The 24,500-nt window shown below is 37.4% G+C and overlaps 1 protein-coding gene across 4 annotated transcripts in view; it reads left to right on the forward strand.

Moving 5' to 3' along the window:
• The window catches only part of ZBTB44 (zinc finger and BTB domain containing 44), a 45,459-nt gene that overhangs the window by 6,459 nt on the left and 14,500 nt on the right, over positions 1-24,500 (forward strand). For all 4 annotated transcript variants that reach the window (XM_045555672.1, XM_045555675.1, XM_045555673.1 and 1 more), the window contains exon 2: positions 15,320-16,393. In XM_045555672.1, coding sequence (XP_045411628.1) covers positions 15,376-16,393 — 1,018 coding nt within the window. In that variant the 5' untranslated portion in view covers positions 15,320-15,375. The remainder of the gene's footprint in view (positions 1-15,319; positions 16,394-24,500) is intronic.

Below are 24,500 nucleotides of genomic sequence, written 5' to 3' on the forward strand. Positions count from 1 at the left end.
TTATAAAGGATAAAACTCTTTTTTCTGAAAATGGTCAAGCATCAAAAGCTGTTTGTTATAAAGAGGGTTCCCTCATTAATTAGGCTCCTTCCAATTGTAATTTTTAATACCCTTATAAATATTTCATATATAGAATATAAATTTCCTTCCTATGGTTTTCCAACATTTTGTAGACTGATACTGAGTCTGACTTTATATAAGCTTTATGGGGTATTGCTTTAAGTGCCACCACATTTGCTGCTGAAAACAGTCCTCAGTACTTCAGAATGATTGAAATTTGTCTCTTGTGAAGCTGAAAATCACATTGGCTTTTCTTTGTTCTTTATATTAACATTAGAAACACTTCACCCAATTTTAGGGAATGATCTGGAAATGTTTAGATTCTTAGCCATGGGATCTAAGATAGTGGTTGTATATGAGCCTTTAAAAAACATAAAAACACAAAAGATTTGTATTATACTCCTGTTTGAAGGCCACATTAAGTATTGTATTCATTTCTTCATTGTTATTAGTGCCAAAGGTGATCTTGGCTGGCACATTTTCACATAACTCATCCTGTAGTAAATCACTGACTTGTATCACCATGATATTTCACACTGATAACTTTGTCTTACAAAACCGAAAATGGGTGGGTAAAGCTTAATATCTCTTGGAGAATAACATCTTCCTGTCTCCACATTGAATATTCTTCCCTCTTAATACTTACATAGCTTTTTAAAAAATTATAAGTGTTTGACACAACCAGTCTTTTTACAATTTCAGTATTGTGTTATGTCAGAATATTGCTATCCTTCTGCAGGTATTAAATGTATGTATTTCTTTATGCTGAAGTGATTTGCTGTTAATTTGGTTTTGATAGTTTTTGATGTCTTCAGCATAGCTACAAATATGTTGGTACTGTATAACCAAGACTCAGTCTCTGGAACCCAATTTTAGTGGAACTACTACCCTCTGGCTTCTGAAACAACTTCAGATGATACCTTTTAAAAATTGTTTCCTCTTGTAATTAGACCAAGCTTGAGAAGGGGAGATGTTTAGACTTTAAATAAGCCTGGAATTTCGATCTTAACTCTTTTTTTTTTTTTTTTTTTTTTTTTTTGAGACAGAGTGTCACTTTGTTGCCCTGGCTAGAGTGAGTGCCATGGCGTCAGCCTACCTCACAGCAACCTCAAACTCCTGGGCTTAAGCAATCCTACTGCCTCAGCCTCCTGAGTAGCTGGGACTAGAGGCATGCACCACCATGCCTGGCTAATTTTTTTTCTATATATGTTTTAGTTGGCCAGATAATTTCTTTCTATTTTTAGTAGAGACGGGGGTCTCGCTCTTGCTCAGGCTGGTCTCGAACTCCTGACCTTGAGTGATCCACCCGCCTCAGCCTCCCAGAGTGCTAGGATTACAGGCGTGAGCCACCACGCCCGGCCGATCTTAACTCTTAATAGGACTTTAAAATTTTCTGCTATGAGTCTATTTATATAATAGAAACTAAAAATTTGAGCTATGGGACAGATCCATATTTTTTCCCAGGAGAAAAACAGAACAGGTTTACAGTGAAGATTTATACTTAACCTACCAAGTCCAACTTTTTCAGTAAGCTACTTAAAATACTTCTGAAAGCTCAGACATAGCTTAGAGAGCAAGGGTGGTAAATGGCCTGGATGAGACAGTTGAACTAGGTGGGGCCAGGTGATGAAGGGCACCAAGGGTCTCCTTGTGGATTTTGGTCTTTATCCTTGTAAAATAGAACTGTGAATAAGACCCCAAGCTCTCCAGACAGGATAGACTCTGCAACTAATAGAAATGCCCAAATTATGATAATAAAAACCAAGCAGCCATGGTGAGGTAAAAAAAGAAAATGATAAAAAAAATTATTTCCTCTTAATTCAGATCTTAATCTGCTATGTATTATATCTATCTGATCATTGCTTACTCTTGGCAAGCAAACATATTCAGTACTATACTGTCAAAGGAAAGAAACCCATCTCTGTAAAATAATTTAAAGAGGTTTATTCTGAACTGAATATGTGCAACCTTGGCCCAGAGAGCCACACCCAAGAGCGAGTGGTCCTGCTGTGGCTGGGTTACCATTTGGTTTTATACATTTTAGGGAGACAGGAATTGCATGTAAAATCATAAATCAATACATAGAAGGCATACATTGGTTTGGCCCAAAAAGGCAGAATATCTTGAAGCCGGCTTACAGGTCATAGGTAGGTTTAAAGATTCTTTGCTTTGCAGTTGGTTAAAGAAATGAAGCTTGCTCTAAAGGGTTGGACTGTTCTAAATTAATGTAAGGAAGTCTGTTAATCAGAGAAAAGCCATGCATGGTATCTGAGACTCAAGTGATCTATTAAGTAAATGGATGACCTGCAGGTGTAGTTTACCCTTTGCCTTACATGGCTTTAGGCCTGTTAATGATTTTGTATCTCATTACAAAGAATAACTCCAAAAGGGATGGGGAATAAATAACTAGGTGTGTGTGACGTCTCTTAGCATGGCCCACAACTCAGCTTTAAGGTTTTTCTGTGGTCCCCTTGGCCAAGAGGGGTTCCATTTAGCCAGCTGGGGGGCTTAAGATTTTATTTTAGTTCACAATACTATATTAAACATTTGTGCTCTTTGATTAACAAAATTGGGGTATTCTTTAGCTCAAATAAAATAAAGAATAAGAGTTTCCAGGGACTTAGATGTTCCTGTTTTGCTTTCATTTCATTTTTCTCTTTTACTGGTGGTATTTATGGGAGTGTGTGTTTTCTTTCTTCTACTTTTAGCTTTTTCTCCTTTTTATGTTTTTACTTTTTCTTTGGCTCTTTCCTTTTTTTTTTTTTTTTTTTTTGCTTTGAATCTTCTCACTGCTAATCTCCTTCTTGTGGCTGCATGAGGACACTTTGTTTTTTCTTTGGTGCCTTACTTACAAACCATACTTCTCAGATAGTTATTGTTATTTATAGGAATCACTGCCTCTCATTTTTTTGGCCCACCTGCTACTGTTTTTTCCTTATTTCTTCTTACTTTCTTTTTTGTTTTGCTTTTTGTTTGTTTGTTTGTTTGGTAATGTCTGGAGATATCTTTCTACTTTTTTCAACTAAATTTACTTAGCTTTACTTTGAGAGGCAGTATGGCATAGTGTAAGGAGCACAAATTAGCATGCTCCCTGGGTTCAGATCTTGACTCTGTTACTTACTAGGTTGCGTGGCCTTGGGCTGATTCCTTAATTTCTCCATGCTTCATTTCCTCACTGGTAAAATGAAAATACCAAGTGGTATCTATCTCAAGAGGTTGTGTGGAAATTAAATTATTTGCTATGTAAAAAATACTTAGAACAATGCCTGGCACATATCAAATACTGTGTAAATATAAACTAGTTGTTATTTTAATAAAAAGTGGTTCAAAGCAGTTGGGTCTACAGTAACGCCAGGTCACAAAGATTTTCTTTCTTATGAACAGTTACATTTAGGTCTATGACCCATTTTGAGTTAATTTTTGAATAAAGTATGAAGTTTCACTCATGGTATTTTGTGGGGGTTTTTTGGTATATGGATGTCCAGTTGTTGCAACATTTATTGAAACAACTGTTTAATATCTTTTCTCCATTCAATTATTTATACCTTTTTCAGAAATCGATCTGCCGTGTTTGTGTGGGTGTATTCCATTGATCTCTGTGTCTGTCTTTTTGCCAGTACCATTTTGTTTGGATTACTGTAGCTTTTTAGTTAAGTCTTTAATATGATTCCTCTAACTTTATTCTTCTTTTTTCAAAATTATTTTGTCCATTCTAGTTACTTTGCCTTTCTATATAAATTTTAGAATCAGCTTGTATATATCTACCCAAAAAATATTTCCAGAATTTTTAATTGTAATTATGTTAAATCTATAGGTCAATTTCAGGAGAATTGACGTCTTTTACTATCTTGAGCCTCCCAATCCATGAACATAACATGTCTCTCCATTTACGTAGGTCTTCCTTGATTCCTTTTATCCATATTTATAATTTCAGCATATTGGTTCTATATATGTTTTTTTAGATTTCTATTAAAGTTTTTTTATTTGGAGCTGTTATAGTGATAATGGGTTTTTTGGGTTTTTTTTAAGTTTAGGTTTCCTGTTGTTCATTGCTACTATATAAAAATGCAATTGACTTCTTTATGTTGACTTTGTGTCCTGTCATTTATTAGTTCTAGGAGGCTTTTTTCTGTTTAAAGATTTTTGGGGTGTAAATAATTTTGTTGCTGTGACTAGAAACAGTTTTATTTTTCCTTTCATATATATATATATATATATATATATATATATATATATATATACCCATTATTTCTTTCTCTTGCCTTTTTGTACCAGTCAGGACATCCATATAATGTTGAATAGGACTGGCGGGAAGGACAGTCTTAACCTTTTTCCTGATATTAGTGGGAACAAATCCAGTCTTATTACCTATAGATTTTTTTATAATTGCCCCTTATCAAGTTGAGGAAGTTCCCTTCTCATTCTAGTTTGTTGAGAGTGTATCATGAAGGAATGTTTAATTTTTTACCAATTAAAGTTATCATGGTTTTTCTTCCTTAGACTGTTAATATGATGGGTTACATTGACTGATTTTTTTTAACATTGAACCAGCCTTGTAATACCAGGTAAACATCATTTGGTTGTGATATTATTCTTTTTTATATATTTATTGATAGATTTGATTTGCTAATATTTTCTTGAAGATCTTTATTCCTACATTCACAAAGGAAGGAATATTGATCTGTAGCTTTTTTTTTTTTTAATAGTACTGTCTTTGTCTTGTTTCTTGGTATTAAGGTAGTGGTGGCCTCATAACATGAGTTGGGGAGTGTTCCTTCTGTTTTTTGGAAGAGATTGTATACAATTGGTCCATTTTATCTATGTTACAGAATTTATATGTGTATAGTTGTTCATAGTATTCCCTTTTTATCCTTTTTATGTCTGTAGTGTTATCCCGTTTTGTTCCTAATATCAGTAATTTGTATTTTCTTGTTTTGTCAGTACCGCTAGAGTTTTCTATCAATTTTACTAATGTTTTTAAAGAATAAACATTTGGGCTTTTTAAATTTTTTCTATTTTTGTTTTCAGTATCATTGATTTTTTTTTTTTTTTTTTGTCAGCTATGCTCTGTAATGAGGTAGAGTCTTGCTGTGTTGCTCAGGCTAGAGTGCAGTGCAATCATAGTTCACTGTAGCCTTGAACTCCTGAGCTCAAGGGATCTTCCTGCCTCAGCCACCTGAGTTGCCCCAGTAGCTGAGACTATAGGCATGCACCACCACAGCTGGCTAATTTTTGTTTTTTAAACTGAGGTCTTTAAACTCAGGCTGGTTTCAAATTCCTGGGCTCAAGCAATCTTCCCACCTTGGCCTCCCAAACTGCTGTGATTACAGGTGTGAGCCACCATGTCCTGCCACCCATCTGCCGTTAAAAAACTATTAGAGCTAATAAACAGTTTCAGCAATGTTGCAGAATGTAAGATCAATACACAAAGATCACTTGTCTTTTTATATGCTTGCGTTGAACCACCAAAAATGAAATTCAGAAAACGATTTTTTTTTTTTTTTTTGAGACAGAGTCTCACTCTGTTGCCCAGACTAGAGTGCCATGGCATCAGCCTAGCTCACAGCAACCTCAAACTCCTGGGCTCAAGCAATCCAACTGCCTCAGCCTCCCGAGAAGCTGGGACTACAGGCATGCGCCACCATGCCTGGCTAGTTTTTCTATATATATTTTTTTAGCTGTCCATATAATTTCTTTCTATTTTTAGTAGAGACAAGGTCTCACTCTTGCTCAGGCTGGTCTCAAACAATCTGCCTGAGCTCAAACAATCCACTGGCCTTGGCCTCCCAAAGAAAACGATTTTATTCACAATGGCTTCAAAAGAATAAAATACTTAGAAATAATAAATTCGACAAAGGAAGTATGAAACTCATACTCTGAAAATTACTAACTATTGATGAAAGAAATTAAAGAATCTAAATAAATGGAAAAACACCCCATGTTCATGGATGTATCAGAAAATTCAGCATTGTGAACATGTCAGTACTCTTCAAACCAATTTACAAATTCAACACAGTTCGTATCAGAATCCCAGTTAAATTTTGAGTTCTTTGTAGAGATTGACAGTCTGATTCCGAAATTTATATGGAGTTGCAAGGGACCCAGAATAGCCAAAGCAATATTGGAAAAGAAGGATAAAATGGGAGGACTCAACTTCCTGACTTCAAAGCTCACTATAGAGCAACAGTAATCAAGGCACTGTGGTTCTTAAGTACAAGGATACTCATATAAATCAATGGAATAGAAGTGAGAGTCCAGGTATAAACCTGTACTTCTATGTTCAACTGATTTTCAACAAGTATGGCAAGACCTTTCAATGGGGAAATAATAATGTTTTCAACAGATGATGCTGGGACAACTAGATAGCCACATGGGAAAGAATGAGCTCGGACCCTTACGCTACACTGTATACAAAAAAATAACTGAAAGTGGATTAAAGAACTGAATGTAAGAGCTAAAATTCCTTGAAGAAAACATATGAGTCAGTCTTCATGACGTTGAATTTGGGAAGGGATTTGTAAATAAGACACTAAAAGCATGAGCAGCAAAAGAAAAATTAACTGGACGTCATCAGAATTAAAAACTCTTATACTTCGAAGGGTACCTACAGAATAGGAAAAAATATTTGCAAACTGTTTATCTGGTGAGCAACTTGTATGTAGAATATTTAAAAAACTTGGACAACTAAGTAATAAAAAGACAACTCAATGGACAGAGCATTTAAAGAGATACTTCTCCAAGGAAGATATACAAATGTCCAGTAAGTACATGAAAGATGCTCAGCATCATTAGTTATCAGGGAAATGTAAATCAAAATTACAGTGAGATACTACATATCCACTAGAATGGCTGGAATCAAAAAGTCAGATAATAAGTGTTGGTGAGGATGTGGAGAAATCAGAATCCTCATTGTTGCTGAGAATGTAAAGGTGCAGTTTCATTGAAAGACAGTCTGGCAGTTTCTCTAATAAACACAGAATTTAACCATATGACCCAACAATTCCATCCCTACGTATATACCCAAGAAAACTGAACTCTTGTCCACACAAAAACTTGTACGTAATTGTTTATAGGAGCATCATTCACAGTAGCCAAAAGGTGAAAATAACCCCAGTGTCCATCAACTGACAATCAAAATGTTGATATATTCATATATGGAATATTCAACCATAGAAAGAAATAAGCACTGATAACATGCTATAACAACATTATGCTAAGTGAAAGAAGTGGGCTCCAAAAGTCCCCATGTTACATGATTCCACTTATATGAAAGTTTTGAATAGAAAAATTTATATAGATAGAAAGTAGATTATTGGTTGCTTCGGGCTGGCAGAAGTGTGGGACAGTGATAACTGAAATATACAGGGTTTCCTTTTAAGGTGATAGAATTTTCCTAAAATTGACTGTGGTGATGGTTGTACATATCTGTCAATATACTAAAAATCTGTTCATTTTGTATACTTTAAAACAGTGGTATGGTATATGAATTATATCTTAATAAAGCTATTTTATAAAATAGTTATCACAAAAAATTCTTGATATTATTAGATAATAACAAATTTCTAATTATCTCAAATTTCTTTCTTGTACATTTGTTTCAAATAAGATACAGTGTGATTGGTTCATAGAATGTTTTAAGTCTCTTCTAGTCTGTAAGTGCCCATTTTTCTTTTTTTATTTTTTTAGAGTTGGCAGCTTGCTGTGTTGCTCAGGCTGCTCTCATACTTCTGGCCTCAAGAGACCCTCCCACCATGCTAGAATTAAAGGTGTGAACCACCACAACAGCCCTAAATTTCCCATTTTAGGTGGTTTTTTTGTTTGTTTGGTTTTGTTTTTGTTTTTTGGTGGTGGGTGGTTTTTTTGGTTTAGATTTCTTTTTTGTTTGTTTTGTTTTTTTGAGACAGTCTTTCTCTGTTGCCCCAGTAGAGTACAGTGGTGTCGTCATAGCTCACTGCAACCTCAAACTCCAGGGCTGCAGCAATCCTCCTCCCTCAGTCTCCCTAGTAGCTGGGACTACAGGCCACGATGCCCAGCTAATTTTTCTATTTTTAGTAGAGACAGGGTCTCACTCCTCAGGCTGGTCTCAAACTGCTGAGCTCAAGTAATCTTCCCACCTCAGCCTCCCAGAGTGCTAGGATTATAGGTGTGAGCTACCACACCCAGCCAAATTCCCCACGTTAGTTATACTTTTATTTTTTTTCCTTGCAGCTTATTAATTGAAAAAACTGAATCTTTTGTCCTATAGAGTGAGTTTGTTTGTTTGTTTGTTTGTTTTGAGACAGAGTCTCTGCTCTGGTGCCTGGGCTAGAGTGCCGTGGCATCAGTCTAGCTCACAGCAGCCTCAAACTCTTGGGCTCAAGGGATCCTTCTGCCTCAGCCTCCCAAGGAGCTGGGACTACAGGCATATGCCACCATGCCTGGCTAATTTTTTCTATATATTTTTAGTTGTCCAGCTAATTTGTTTCTATTTTTAGTAGAAACAGGGTCTCACTTTTGCTCAGGCTGGTCTCGAACTCCTGAGCTCAAGCAATCCTCCCGCCTCGGCCTCCCAGAGTGCTAAGATTACAGGCATGAGCCACCATGCCCAGCCTGTCCTATAGAGTTTCTAACAGTCTAGATTTTGCTGTCTGCATCTCAGTGGTGTAGCTTAACATGTTCCTGTTACCTCCCTATTTCCTGTGAATTGGTAGTTGGATCTGGAGGACTTGATCAGATTTTGTTTAGTCTTTCTTGCTATGTCTGGTTGCTCTCTTTCTGTTAAGCTATAAACCATTGATGAGCAATGTCTTTTCATTATTTGTGGGGAAGGGAAGCTGATCTTTAATTCTGATATTTTTCTTCATTTATTAACCAGAGTATTTCTATAAGGAGAAGCCTCCTTCATATTCTATTTGATGACCCAGACATACAATTTATATTGGAAAGGTGGGATAAATGCTTTATTCTTTCCTGTTTCAAAACCAGTTCTCAAAATAATTATTTGAGTCTTCAGTAAGTAGTATCTACTAAAGGTGACGAATTAGCTTTGTTGTTTTTGTTTCTAGTGTCATGAACTCATGAATTTAAATATATTTCGTAAGTTTCAGTTTATTTTCCTATTTTTGGCCAGTGGGAGCTTCCTCAAATTGACTGGAACATTGACAAACCCCTAGTAATCTTTTTTATTTATTTATTAATTTTTTGAGACAGAGTCTCACTCTGTTGCCCAGGCTAGAGTGCCGTGGCATCAGCCTAGCTCACAGCAACCTCAAACTCCTGGGCTCAAGCAATCCTGCCTCAGCCTCCCAAGTAGCTGGGCATATAAGCATGCACCACCATGCCCAGCTAATTTTTTCTCTATATTTTTTTAGTTGTCCAGCTGATTTCTTTCTATTTTTAGTAGAGACGGGGTCTCGCTCTTACTCGAACTCCTGAACTCAAACGATCCTCCTGCCTCGACCTCCCAGAGTGCTGGGATTACAGGCATGAGCCACCACGCCTGGCCCCCTAGTAATCTTTGATAGCATCCTTGATACCTAGTCAGATGTTTAAGGTAGACATTTACTGCCTCAGACATGGAATCAGCCATTTCTTTAAAGAGCTATGGTTCCTTTTGGTGGGGAATGAAATTCAGAAGTCTGTCTGGGTACTAGGATCTTTACTGCTGAAGATTAAGTACATTATCATTTCATACTGATGCTTTTAATTCCAATTCAAGACTAAATTCAAATTGCAACTTTTTCTTAACTTTGAACCATTGATAATAAATAGATACATGCAGTTTGTGTAGCAAAAGCAGATAGAAATTTCATAACATAATTCATTCACATATTTCACTTCCCATTTTGTGTATATTATGTGAAATACTGGACAGGGTCAAAACATAAACTAAATACCATAAAAGGTTCTCCCTGAACCCTTGTACTCTGTCTGTTCTCAGTTGCTTTCTCACAGCTTGCCTTTCTGGCCTTCCTCACCATACTTTCTTTACTTCAGCTCTTACAAATTCAAAAGAATGAAATTTGTCAGTGACTCATGTAAAATGCAGAATTTAGGTCCTGCTCTAATGTCTTCTCTGATCTCCAGACCAGAATGTGCAACTTCATATATAAATTTACACGTAGATATTCCTCTCAGGTATTTAAAAATTGTTACACCCAAAACTGAAATATTTCTTTCTCTTCATCATTAACTACTACCAAAACTGGATCTTCTCTTTCATCTTTTTTGGTGAAAACCATGAAGTTCAAAGACTCTCTTAATTACTCTCCCACCCACCCTTAATACAAAATCATGCCCAAGAGGTTTTCCCTCCTAAATATTTCTCAGATGTATTTTCTCTAGTTTCTTTCTTTCTTTTTTTGCTTTTTTTTGTTTTGGTTTGGTTTTTGGTTTTTGGTTTGGATAGCTTATCTTTCCAAACATGTATTTTCTCCATTCTCACTACCACTGACTTTAATGTGGCTTTATTATATACTTGTACTGTTGTAACAACCACTCTGAAATCTACCCTTTATAATGCTATGAGGGTAATATGGTTAAAATGCAGATATGACCATAATACTCCCCTGTGGCTACCCACACTTAGTGAAGAAGATCCTAGGTCTTGAACATGGGTATAAATGTAAGCAGCATTGAATAATGTAATTTTCTCAGCCTCTCTCTATCTGTAAAATCAAGACATTATCATCTAACATCACGTGAGGTATTATATTAATAGCATATCTAACGCCCATAGTGTTACATCTGATACACAGTAGACTGCTAGTAGTCAACTTTATCTATTATATAAATTTCTACCTAGATATTTCTCTTAGAGGCATCTTAAGTTTCTATGTCCCTTTCCTTAACCTTCTTTGCTGTCCTTGATTGATTTTAATTAGAATACAGATTTTGAGTTATCTCTGTTTAGTTTTAGTATAATTAAAACCTTGTTAGTATCTTTTGAAAGCATGCAGTTTTGACATGTGGCTGGATATTTAAACAGGCACATTATTATTAAATCTTAACTTTTCTCGTCTACCCAAATTACTTTCAGGTTAACAGTCTCATTACTTTAATCATTTTAGGCAGCTACCTCATTTTACATGCTAAGGGATTTTCCATTTTAATCTCAAGTCCTCTGATAGTTTTCATCAACTAATCTGTGTATCAGTATACACATTCAAAATGTGCTCTGTGCCATATTAGAAATAGAGTAGACATTTTGAAATTTGGTCTCAATTTTTATTCATATCTTTTTTTTAGTTTTCAATTTTAATTTTGTTTTTCAGGATAGACAATGGCGGATAAGATACTCATACCTTTTCTAGTGTGAATAAATAGCCAACATTTATTGAATGCTTACTTTATGCCAGGAATTGTGACAATTTGAATACTTTTAACTATCTTGGAAGTATAATTTCCATAATTCCTATTTTTCAGATGAGCAAACTGAAGCATTAGAGAGGTGAATAACTTGACTTAAGATTTAATGCCTGACTGGTAAATGGAGGAATGAGAATTTAAAACCTAGGATCTTTCTAACTTAAACCATCCTATTTTATCATCTAGGCTATATACCTAGGCAAACATTTTTAAACCCCATTGTGAAACAAAATCATAGGATTTTTTTATTCCCTTAAAGTATATATTATAACAATACTTTCTTAAGCATGTATATATAGTATTTCATCAGTAATTTGGAATAAAAAGAGTGGTAAACAAACTATTTCTGAATTACTGAATAATTAAAATTGCAAACTGTTATACAAATACATTTTATTACTTATAAAAGCTGTATAAATTCTAAATTAGTAATTATAATTAAATATTGATCTTTACTTAAGAATTTTAAATGAGGCTGGGCACAGAGGATCACTGCTGTAATCTTAGCACTGTGGGAGGCTAGGGCAGGAGGATCACTTGAGCTCAAGAATTCAAGACCAGCCTGAACAAGAGCGAGACCCCTTCTCTACTAAAAATAGAACAATTAGGCGTCGTGGCATGCGCCTGTAGTCCCAGCTACTAGGGAGGCTGAGGCAGGAGGGTTGCTTGAGCCCAGGAGTTTGAGGTTGCTGTGAGCTAGGCTGACACCACAGCACTCTAGCCCAGGCAACAGAGCAGACTCTGTCTCAAAAAAAAAAGAAAGAAATTTTAAATGAGCTCCAAATTAAATATATTACTATACACATACATATCTACACACATGGGGAGAAATGAATGAGATTTTTTTAAAAAACAGAATTATCTAATTTATAAAAATTTCAGGTTATACTTTCTGGCTTCTGAACTGTCCATATTATGTACGACTTTCTCAAATAATGTAATTTTATCCCATTTCAAAGTTTTATCTTAATGTATGATATTGCAGTACAGGCATACCTCAGAGGTACTGTAGGTTCGGTTCTAGGCCACCACAGTAAAGTAAATATTGCAATAAAATGAGTCACAAATATTTGGGTTTCCCAGTGCGTATAAAAGTTATGTTTATGCTGTATATCTACAGTTATATCTACTGTAGTGTCTTACGTGTACAGTTGCATTATTTCTAAAAAATGTACTTACCTTAATTTAAAAGTACTTCATTGCTAAAAATTGCTAACAGTCCTCTGAGCTTTTAGTGAATAATAATCTTTTTGCTGGTTGAGGCTCTTGCCTTAATGTTGATGGCTGCTAACTGATGAGGATGGTGGGTGCTGAAAGTTGGGGTGGCTATGGCAGTCTCTTAAAACAAGGAAGTTTGCTGCATTTATCAGTTAAGTTTGCTACCTTATATGGTCGTGGTTTGTGGTGCCCCAAAACAATTACAATAGTAACATCAAAGATCACTGATCACAGATCACCATGATATATATGATAATAATGAAAAAGTTTGAAATATTATAAGAATTACCAAAATTTGACACAGACATAAAGTGAACACATGCTGTTGGGAAAATGGTGCAACAGACTTGCTTAAGGCAGGGTGGCCAAAAGCCTTTAATTTGTAAAAAACGTAATATATGCAAAGCTCGATGGAGTGAAGTGCAAAAAAATGAGGCATGCTTGTATTTTTAAATTATATTTATCCATGTAAGTTTTTATTATAGAGCATATCATGGGACTGAGTTTCCATAGACATGTGTTGGTAAATGCATGTGATGAATATATGGCACAAAAGGCATTTCCCAGTCTAATTTTCATCTTCCTCTCATCCTACACCTCTAGCTATGTTAGAATTTATAACATGTGAATAAGCATGACTTGTGGGAGATACTCATAATCCATTTTATTTTTGTCTTCTGCCCATTTAAGTTTATTCTGAGGTGTTCCTTCTCTCTCCAGCTTCATGGAGGGGAAGTCTTAATAATTTTTCATATCATTTGCAGGAAATACAAACAATCTTTTCAAGAACTAATAAACTTATTTGGAATTAAAGGTTTCCCTCCTTTACCACCTCAGCCTACTACAGGCCTGAGGTAGAAGAGTAGGATTTGGTTTGCTTCCTTTTTCTTTGTCTTTCTTCTCCCACTTTGTCCTTTTACTCCTCCCCATTTGCTGACTATGGTTTCTGGCCCTTCCAGGATTAGGGGAGGCAGAGGTTGAAGAAGGAGAAAAGGTCTTTAATAGTAATGTTAGTAGTAGTAGCAGCAACTAATGTTTCTAATAGCATTGATTATGTAACTAGTTACCATTCTAAACAGTTAGCATCTACTAGGTCATTTAATCTTCAGAACTCTATGATGTATTAGATTCTATTTTTCTTAATTTACTACGGAAGAAATTAAGGTACAGAGAGTTTAGTGAGGTCACAAAAGTATAAATGACAGAACCAGGATGCAGGCCCAGCATTCTGGCTCCAGAGTCTATGCCTTCAACCACTCCATTGTATTGTTTTTATATGACATTGGCCTAGTCTTGGCCAATGTTTAAATCAGATTTGTGTCCTTTAGAGTTTTTCCAAGTATGTCATATTTTCCATAGACCTGAGACAAAGGGCAAAACATGCCTCAAAGCCCCTTCCATTGCAGGGGAGTAGGAGGGACTAGGATGGGGTTTGGAACTTACAACATACTGATTACTCTCAGCAAAAATCCTTTTCTAATCTTTCTTTGAACACTGAAGGTGGATATAACTCAACGTTAAGAAATAGTTGTCCACTACTCCCTTGAATAGGTAGGTGGCCTTGCCCCTTACTTGGGAATGTAGTACAGCATCTGTAGCTGGGGCCTTCACCCATTCGAAGATTAAAGTGGTTTCATTTTAACTTTCTCATGCACATGTTCTCTAAATTGCTGTTTAATTTCTTGCCTTCACACCTTTGTTCATGCAGATGGTCTCTGGATTATGACTATGTCACTTGCTCTGAAGGCACATTTCCTCCCTCAGCCCACATGATCTCAGTCAAAGTAAGCACTCTTGAAGGCCAGTCTTTAAAAGCAGAAGCCAGTTTCTTGGGATGGAACAAATGAACAACACACTTTGTATATAGCACGCACCTTTCTTTTCCTCTCATTCCTATGAGAGAGAGATCAGCAGATATGTTACATGATGGTTTGCATAGTAGACCAATTCTAGCTGTCTAGTGTCTCATTGTGATTAGTTCTATTCAGGAAGAATATATGGAGCAGGTTTGTATTTGAACTGTTACCACTCATTGTGGTCAAGATAATTATTTCAGTGGCCTTACCTGGCTGTCTTAGCATAGGAATTTATGCCTTTTATCCTTTCTGTTGTGATGTCAGATGGGGAACAGTCCCAGCTTGAGCATTTCATCTTCTCAAATTAGAATAGTCAGTGACCTTTTTTATTCACCTTAAAATCTCTTTTTTTTCTTTTCTACTTCCCCCACTCTTTTTTTCCTTTCCCTGCCTATCTTTTCCCCTGTACATTTACCTGCATAGAACATTCAAAGGGACAGTTATGTAATGGATTGTTTAGTGTTTAAACTGGCATTACCCACTGCATGCTTACATTTAGAAACAGGAATGATAATGTACCTACTGACAAAGATACCATGACAATCAATGAATTATCAAATGTGAAGCATTTAGAATACTGTCTGGCACATATAAAGCACTCTACAATTGTTGTTATTTACAAACTGTTGCAGCTGTGCAGCTCATAAACCATTCACTGACTGAACAGTTTGGAAGGCAGGTAGGGAGAATGTATTTTAATACATTCTCTACCTTGAAGTTTCTCACTGCCATCTTTCAGCTTTTTTATTCAGCACACTGGCCACATGAAAATGATCTAACTCTCCTTCTAGTTAAACTACTAAACCATCAATTAATGCTTTATTTTATGTATTTTTTAGGACATTTCTGATTCATTTGCATCCTTGAAGAGCATCTGTAGAAGAGGAAGGAAAAAATGGGTGTGAAAACATTTACTCATAGTTCCTCTTCCCACAGCCAGGAAATGCTTGGAAAGCTAAATATGCTGCGAAATGATGGACATTTTTGTGATATCACTATTCGTGTCCAGGACAAAATCTTCCGGGCACATAAAGTAGTACTAGCAGCTTGCAGTGATTTCTTTCGCACGAAACTTGTAGGCCAAGCAGAGGATGAGAGCAAGAATGTGTTGGATCTGCATCATGTTACTGTGACTGGCTTTATACCCCTCCTAGAATATGCCTACACGGCCACTTTGTCAATTAACACAGAAAATATTATTGATGTTCTAGCTGCAGCCAGCTATATGCAAATGTTTAGTGTTGCTAGCACCTGCTCAGAATTCATGAAATCAAGCATTTTATGGAATACACCCAACAGCCAACCAGAAAAGGGTCTAGATGCTGGACAAGAAAATAATTCTAACTGCAATTTTACTTCTCGAGATGGAAGCATTTCTCCAGTGTCTTCAGAGTGCAGTGTGGTAGAAAGAACCATTCCTGTCTGCCGAGAATCCCGGAGAAAGCGCAAAAGCTACATTGTTATGTCTCCTGAAAGTCCTGTGAAGTGTAGCACACAAACAAGTTCACCCCAGGTATTGAATTCTTCAGCTTCCTACTCAGAAAATAGAAATCAGCCAGTTGACTCTTCTTTAGCTTTTCCCTGGACTTTTCCTTTTGGAATTGATCGAAGGATTCAACCTGAGAAGGTTAAGCAGGCAGAAAATACCCGGACTTTAGAATTACCTGGCCCGTCTGAGACAGGTAGAAGAGTTGCTGATTACGTGACTTGTGAAAGCACAAAAACTACCTTGCCTCTGGGTACAGAAGAAGATGTCCGGGTCAAAGTAGAAAGGTTAAGTGATGAGGAGGTCCATGAGGAAGTGTCCCAGCCTGTCAGTGCGTCTCAGAGTTCCCTGAGTGATCAGCAGACAGTGCCAGGAAGTGAACAAGTCCAAGAGGACCTTCTGATTAGTCCACAGTCTTCCTCTATAGGTATAATGTCTTCTTTGTTTTTCATGATGGTATAAAGTTAATTCAAACATTTTGAAGTTCCTATTAGATAAGAGGTTTTGTGTTCGGTCCTGTAGAAAATAGAAGGAAGAGTAAAACATGATAACTGGATTTTTGAAGATGCTATTAGCACTACAGTTTCCTTTTTTTACAAGTTACTATTGGGGAAGGAAAAAATATTTGGACAATATCTGATACAAAGTCTGAGATAAGAATTATGAATTAATTTTCAATGCAAAAAAAATCCAGTTAGTGTTTTATTCCTTATTCTAATAGTTATTGGAAACTTACCATGTGCCAGACATCGGTGATACATAAAGAAAAACACATAGTCCCTGAAATAGATATGTAAATAAGTTATTACCATGAGCTATTAAAAGTGCTAGGCTAGAGATATGAAGAAAGCATTATGGGTACAACAAAGGAATGAGCAAGTTAATGCTACATAGTTGAGCTGGATCTTAATGCAGTAAGTAGGAGTTTGCCTAAGCAAAGGAATGACGTTTCTATGAAAATGTATAAAAGCACAGAGCATGTATGCAAGCACAAAGGTGTGGAAGAAGGCTGTGTGTTTGGTAAGCAGTGAATTCAGTGCAAAGTGATGTGAATAAACACAGATGCCTGAAAATGTGGGGAATAATGGGAGGTAAGACAAAAGGTGGTTGAGAGCAGGCTGTGACAAGACTTGCATGCTAGTTTCCTTTAGGGTTGCATTTAACTGCATATCCTTCCTGCAGTGGCTTGACCAAAAAGGATTTTATTTTTATCATGTAAAGGTGTTCAGAAATAGGAAGTCCAGAGCTAGTATAGTGGATCTACACTATAATTGGTGATGTAGGCACCTTGTGTATTTTTAATTTGCCATCTTTTGTTTTGTCAGTTTAAGTATTTTACTCACTTATACTTAATTGCTTCATGGTTACAAGATGCTCACTTCATCTTTAGCTTTGTATTGTAGAAAGGGACAGTGCTTATATCAAGAAAGCACAAATGTTCTCAGAAATCCCTTAAAAGCTTATGCCAGATGATGTCACATGATCGTTCTTAGCTGCAAGGGAATCTGGGAAGATACTGTGTATTAGTTTGGTGCAAACTGCCTCAAACAAAATTAGAGCAGAATGGAGATTGGATATGCAACTAGCAATGTGTGCCACAGCTAGGCCATGTAAGCTTGGATTTTATCTCGGTGGTATTAAGGGGTCTACCTTAAAGGGAATGAAAAATAAAATATATGTAGATATTTTAGGAACATTAGTGTGGTATTGGTATGCAGGGAATTTTGCTGAGCAGAGACAGTCTAAAAAAAAACCAGTTATAGTAGTTATCTTGGTATGAATGAAGACTAAAACTGTATATAAAGAAGATAGCTACCGTGAGACTTTACAAAAAAAATCAATACCTGATGATATTGAGTATGTAGATTGAAGGAATAGGTGAGGTCACAGTACTGTGATGACTAGGAAATAGTGGTAATACTTTTTATTATATTCTGTTAACTCTCACAATTTTTCATATTTTGTTATCTCTGAATTTAGGTGTGTCTTACATCTGCAGTCCCCAACCACTGGGCCTCAGACCAATACTGGTCCATGGCCTGTTAGGGACAGAGCTGCAGGGTTCCATCTCCCCACCTCTGTGGAAAAATTGTCTTCCATGAAACTTAGGAACAGAGGCTGCACAGTAGGAGGTGAGCGGCAGGCCAGCAAGTGTATTTACAGCTGCTCCCCATTGCTGGCATCGCTGCCTGAGCTCTGTCTCCCCCTGACCCCCCATCCCCATTCTTGGGAAAATTGTCTTCCATGAAACTGGTCTCTGGTGCCAAAAAGGTTGGGGACTGCTATGTTACATTACATTTTATAATCTTTTAGTTATATTTTTATTTCTATAGTGGTACAAAAAATAATGGTAACCATATAATGGGGTAGCTCTTTTAGCATATATTAATATTAAATGCAGTAACTGCAATATGAAAATTAGTAGAAGAAGGTAGGAAGCCAGATTTTGAGGAATGTGAGGTAAATTTTTTTTTTAAAGAGACAGAATCTCGGTCTCTCTCTCTCTTTGTCTCTCTCTTGCCCAGGCTGGAGTACAGTGGCACGATCATAGCTTACTGCAGCCTTGAAATCCAGAGCTCAGGTGATCCTCCTGCCTCAGCCTCCCAAGATAGGTAGGACTACAGGCAGGTGCTGCCACACCCAGCTAATTTTTTTATTTTTTTCTAGAGATGAGGTCTTGCTATATTGCCCAAGCTGGTCTCAAACTCCTGGCCTCAAGCAATCCTCCTTTTGCCTCCCAGAGTGCTGGGATTATAGGCATGAGCCACCGTGCCTGGCTGAACTCAGTTTTAAAAGTAATTCAGGCCGGGCGTGGTGGCTCACGCCTGTAATCCCAGCTCTCTGGGAGGCCGAGGCGGGCGGATCGTTTGAGCTCAGGAGTTCAAGACCAGCCTGAGCAAGAGCGAGACTCCGCCTCTACTAAACAAATAGAAAGAAATTAGCTGGACAACTAAAAATATATATATATAGAAAAAATTAGCTGGGCATGGTGGCGCATGCCTGTAGTCCCAGCTACTTGGGAGGCTGAGGCAGGAGGATTGCTTGAGCCCAGGAGTTTGAGGTTGCTGTGAGCTAGGCTGATGCCACGGCACTCCAGTCCAGGCAACAGAGTGAGACTCTGTCTCAAAAACAAAAAACAAGGCCGGGCGCGGTGGCTCACGCCTGTAATCCTAGCACTCTGGGAGGCCGAGGCGGGTGGATTGCTCGAGGTCAGGAGTTCGAGACCAGCCTGAGCAAGAGCGAGACCCCGTCTCTACTAAAAAATCTGGCCAACTAAAAATCTATATAGAAAAAATTAGCCGGGCATAGTGGCGCATGCCTGTAGTCCCAGCTGCTCGGGAGGCTGAGGCAGTAGGATTGCTTAAGCCAAGGAGTCTGAGGTTGCTGTGAGCTAGGCTGACGCCACGGCACTCATTCTAGCCTGGGCAACAAAGCGAGACTCTGTCTCAAAAAAAAAAAAAAAAAACAGTAATTCAGCAAGGTCAATTTTGTGTAAATTATGTTTGCACAATGACCAAAGAATGTCATACCACAAAGCAGTTGAAAAGGTGGGATTGGTGAGATTACCAATTTGAGACTTTTCCCAAATAGCAGTGGCAAATTCAGTCTCAGTGGGAAAATATATAAGCTTAGTACCAAGGGACTAATCCTTGGGAATTACCTACATTCAAGGTTTGGAAGGCATAGAAGAAAAAAGCCAACAGTGAATCTGGATTTGTCCAAAAGATTGAAGAACCAGAAAGCCATAGTAACATTGTTAATATTTTGTTTTTGCCTTCTGTGTGTGTTTCCCAGAGCTGCTGCAACAAAGCAGCACAAACTGAGTGGTTTAAAACAACAGAAATTTATTATCTCATGGCTTGGGAGACCAGAAGTGTGAAATAAAAGTCAGCAGGTCCTTGCTTTGTTCTCTTTGAAGGTTGTAGAGAAGAATCCTTCCTTCCTTCTTCCACCTGTTGGCAAATGCCAACAATCCTTGATATTCCTTGGATTGTAGTTTCATTGCTCCAGTATCTACTTCCATCTTCACATGACCTTCCCTGTGTCTCTGTCACCTGCTCCAAATCTTTCTCTCTCTTTCTTTGAGACAGAGTCTTGCTCTGTTGCCCAGGCTGGAGTGCAGTGGCATTATTGTAGCTCACAGCAACCTCAAACTTCTGGTTGTTGGGCTCAAGTGATCCTTCTGCCTCGTCTTCCTGAGTAGCTGGGATTATAGGCACATGCCACCACACCCAGCTTATTTTTTTTTTTTTAGTAGAGAAAGGAGTCTCACTATGTTGCTAAGGCTGGTCCCAAACTCCTAGGCTCAAGTGATCCTCCCAGCTCACCCTTCCATAGTGCTAGGATTACAGGTGTGAGCCACCTCCGCCAACCTCTGTCTGGATTTAGAGCCCACCCTAATCCAGTATGACCTCATTAATTTGATTACATCTGCAAAGATCCTGTTTCCAAATAAGGGCACATTAATTTGTAGCAAGGGTTAAGATTTCAGTATGTCTTTTTGGGGGACACAGTTTTACCCACAACATCCACTGAACTTCATATTCCTGAATTTGGGTCAAGATACTCGTGAAGAATTAAGTGAACACACATCTAATGTAGTATTTTTTTTTTAACTTCCTTTTTTTTTTTTTTTTTTTTTTTTGAGACAAAGTCTCACTCTGTTGCCTGGGCTAGAGTGCTGTGTTATCAGCCTAGCTCACAGCAACCTCAAACTCCCAGGCTCAAGCAATCCTTCTGCCTCAGCCTCCCGAGTAGCTGGGACTACAGGCATGTACCACCATGCCCAGCTAATTTTTTCTATATATATTTTTAGTTGTCCATATAATTTCTTTCTATTTTTAGTAGAGATGGGGTCTCGCTCTTGCTCAGGCTGGTCTCAAACTCCTCACCTTGAGCGATCCTCCTGCCTCGGCCTCCCAGAGTGCTAGGACTACAGACGTGAGCCACTATGGCCTAATGTAGTATTGAATGGCAGGAAATCATAGCTATTTGTTGATCTGACCAAGTTTTTATTAAGCTAGAGTCTTTAATCTTCACAACACTTTGGAGCCTTCTGAATGATGAACTGCTTAACAGATAATTATTATTTTAATTATTTATCTGAGAACGTAGAAACCCAAATACTAGCCTAATTAATTATCTTTTTGTTAGGTAGGCATGTGAAATAGTCATCTTTACTACTCTCAAGTGTATATAATCAGTTCACATTCTGCCTTTGTGATCTTTTTAACATGATTAGAGAAGTTATGAACATAAGTAGAATAAATCTTTCAGTTACATAAATAGAATTTATTGCCTATATGTTATTTTGAATGTGGATTCTGTTATAAATCAGACATGGGAATAACTCTGACCTGTATATCATGTCATCAGGTAATCCAAATGCAGTTTGTTTCCTTTCCTTTATAGCAAATGTACTAATCACTCTCAACAAACCTATTTTAACTCCAAATTTATACACTAAAAGTCACACAGAAAAAAGTAAATTCCTGGAGTATCCTAGGAATCAGTAAATGTGGGAAGGAGAAAAGGAAGATGTGCATGGTACTTTTCCCCATATTCCATAAGAATACTTCCATAAGAGTACTTAATAAGAGTACTTCCATAAGAGTATTTAATTTACTTACTAATTTATTAAAGCAGATATTTAATAGGTAGCTTGTCATTCTAGGGACTGAGAATATAGTGTTTAATATACTGTTTGGAAACTCTAAAATAATAATTTGAGTACCCATGAAATTAATTCAAGTGGGATTTTACCTGTTATTTTAAGTTCCCTTTGTTGCCAGTTGCCCAGGGATAGGTTGTAAAATCCAACACCCTCAACTTGGGGCAAATAGAAATGATAAATACAGCAAATTTAAAGGAGGAAAAAAAGATTGCTGAGTTTATGTTGGGCCTTGTTACATAAAAAGATGACTCCCTATTCCCTCCTAGCTCTACTTCTACCCCTATGCAAACCACTCTATAGATTTGACTATTCTGGATATTTTATATTAAATGGGATCATGCAATATGTGGTCTTTTCTGACTGGCTTCTGTTTTTACCATAATATTTTCACATTTCATGCATGTTGTACCTTGTAAAGTTTTGAAATGGTTTTGCCAGCTAGAGATCTGACCCTGGCCTGTAGGGCAGCTCAGATGGATCAATCAGGCATATATCCATCCTCATATCATAGTTTATTCCTCATGAGTCAACACAGTAGGTAGGCAGACAGAATCACGGGAACAGGTGTTAGGAGGCAAGAATGCAATTTCACCAAGGAGCAACACAATCTGAATAACTAAAATATTCCCAAAAGACTATTTCTAGGAAAACAAAATGAACTCAATAGTGAAGGACTTCATTGAAATATTTGAGCTCTATTCAGCATGATTTTGCCTCCCAGTCAAGGGCAGGTTGCTCCTCAAAAGGGATTTCAGATCTGTACTCTTACCGAGGTTCCCAGGCAAAGCAACAAGGACTTCTGCTGAGTCTCAATGGGATATCCCATTTCTGCCAATGCCCTATAGCCAAAGGCCTCCTAGAATTGAACAAATTGAGTTTATTGGTCATCTGCAGCAAGGGAGATCACACACTATGGGGTTTTTAGGGCTTCTCGCTAAGAAGGTGTTAGAAAGGACTTAGCAGAGGATTTAGGTTTGTGTTAGGTGATTTGAGGGAGCCTTCGACTGGTGATATCAGAATGTAGGGATAATTATAGGCTTGAGTATCTTAATAAATATTATCTGGGAATACTGACTAAAGTGAAACTATAGCAGCAGTGACTCATTAGCTAGAGAGAGGGAGGATGCTTGGTATTTTTGTGATTGCACATTGACCTTATTTTTGTCTGTGCTTAATAGTATTTTTTTGGTCTAACTTTAATAAGGGTCACAGTGTGATCTGGTCTGATGTTGGTGTTACATGAGACTGTTTATGTCGAACAGGAGAATACCGTGGTCTAGATATGAACACCAGACCCACTCCTGAGTGTCAGGCCAGGTCCTGAATATTAGGGGCTGCTTTTCTCTTTTTCAAGTATGAAAATAGAACTTTTTCAAAAATGTGTTGAAAATATTTAGAACAGTGTCTCACACATGGTAAATCTTTAGCAGAAGATGACCACTATAATTATTTTCAGTTCCAAAAGAGTTTTTGGTAAGTGTTTTGAGTACCTGAACAGTGGTAGCAGCAACTTGAGTTTGATGCAACAGAAGCTATTGTATCATACAGCTTATTGGGGGAAGAGAGTGAACTCTCTTGGTAAGCTAGCCCTTACCATGTAAAGCTAATTGTCTCCTTAAATCAGCTCTTTTATTTCACAAGGTGAAAAGGTTCTGTCCAGAATTCTTAGCTTCTCACTTCCACTGAGAAGAGGATCCCTATAGTGTAGAAAGGAATCTTCCTTTTAATGATGTGAGGAATATCACTGTCACCTTAGGAAAGTAATATTGCTCGTATATCCTGCTGTTAAATCAGTTTAATTTATATGCTTACTTGTGTTATCATTGACAAAAACTGTCATCTCAGCAAAGAGTTCACAAAATTTATTTTTCCTGATAGTTGCATAAGTGATGTAACACTATTTGTTATAACCTCCACAGTATGGATAAAATTCTAAAAGTCTGTTTTAACTCTTAATTTACTTGGAGTAGTTTTTATAGCTTGTGGTGCATTTAATGGCCATGGGTGAGGGAAAAGTACCTTTACTTTACTTCGCATGCTCTCACTATCCATTGAATTAGGGATCCAGAGGCCAAGGTTTAGATGACATTCTAGAATGTTGATATGGATTTGTTTTAAGAGGGACCATCTGCTAGTTGTATCTTGTACTCCATTTTACTTCTTTTCTTTTTTTTTTTTCTTTCTTTCTCTTTTCCTGCTAACTCTTCATTCTGGTCTGATCAGTCTTTTTAACTAGCCTTTTTTTTTTTTTTTAAAGTACAGTGTATGACTTCAAAGCTTTTTTATTTATTTTTTTTTCCCCAGACAGGGTCTTGCTCTGTTGCTTGAGATAGAGTGCAGGGGGCTTCATCATAGCTCACTGCAACCTCAGACTCCTGGGCTGAAATGATCCTCCTTCCTCAACTTCCCTAGTAGCTGGGACTAAAGGCACACACCACCACACCCAGCTAACTTGTATATTTTTGTAGAGACAGGGTCTCACTGTGTTGCCCAAGTTAGTCTAGAATTCCTGGCCTCAAACAATCCTCCTTCCTCAGCCTGCCAAAGTGCTGGGATTATAGGCATGAGTCACTGCACCCCGACTTGACCAGCTTTTTAAGTAAACCTTTGACAATACTAAAGTCAGTCCAAGGCAGCATAGTTTTTATGTCTACCTTACCAAGACTCCACTCACTCCTAGAAGTAGCGTGGCCTGCCTGATGGTGAGAAGCAAGTGTGAATTAGATCAATCTTCCTGGCCTGCCTTTACCACACACACCTCCAGGTGTTTTTTTTTTTTTTTTTTTTTTGACAAGTCTTTGCCTATATGCTTTAATACTGGCTGCACTCTGAATAAGTTCAAAATACTGTAAAGCAGATT

The sequence above is a fragment of the Lemur catta genome, chromosome 7 (genome assembly GCF_020740605.2).
Source record: "Lemur catta isolate mLemCat1 chromosome 7, mLemCat1.pri, whole genome shotgun sequence".
Taxonomy (NCBI): Eukaryota; Metazoa; Chordata; class Mammalia; order Primates; family Lemuridae; genus Lemur; species Lemur catta.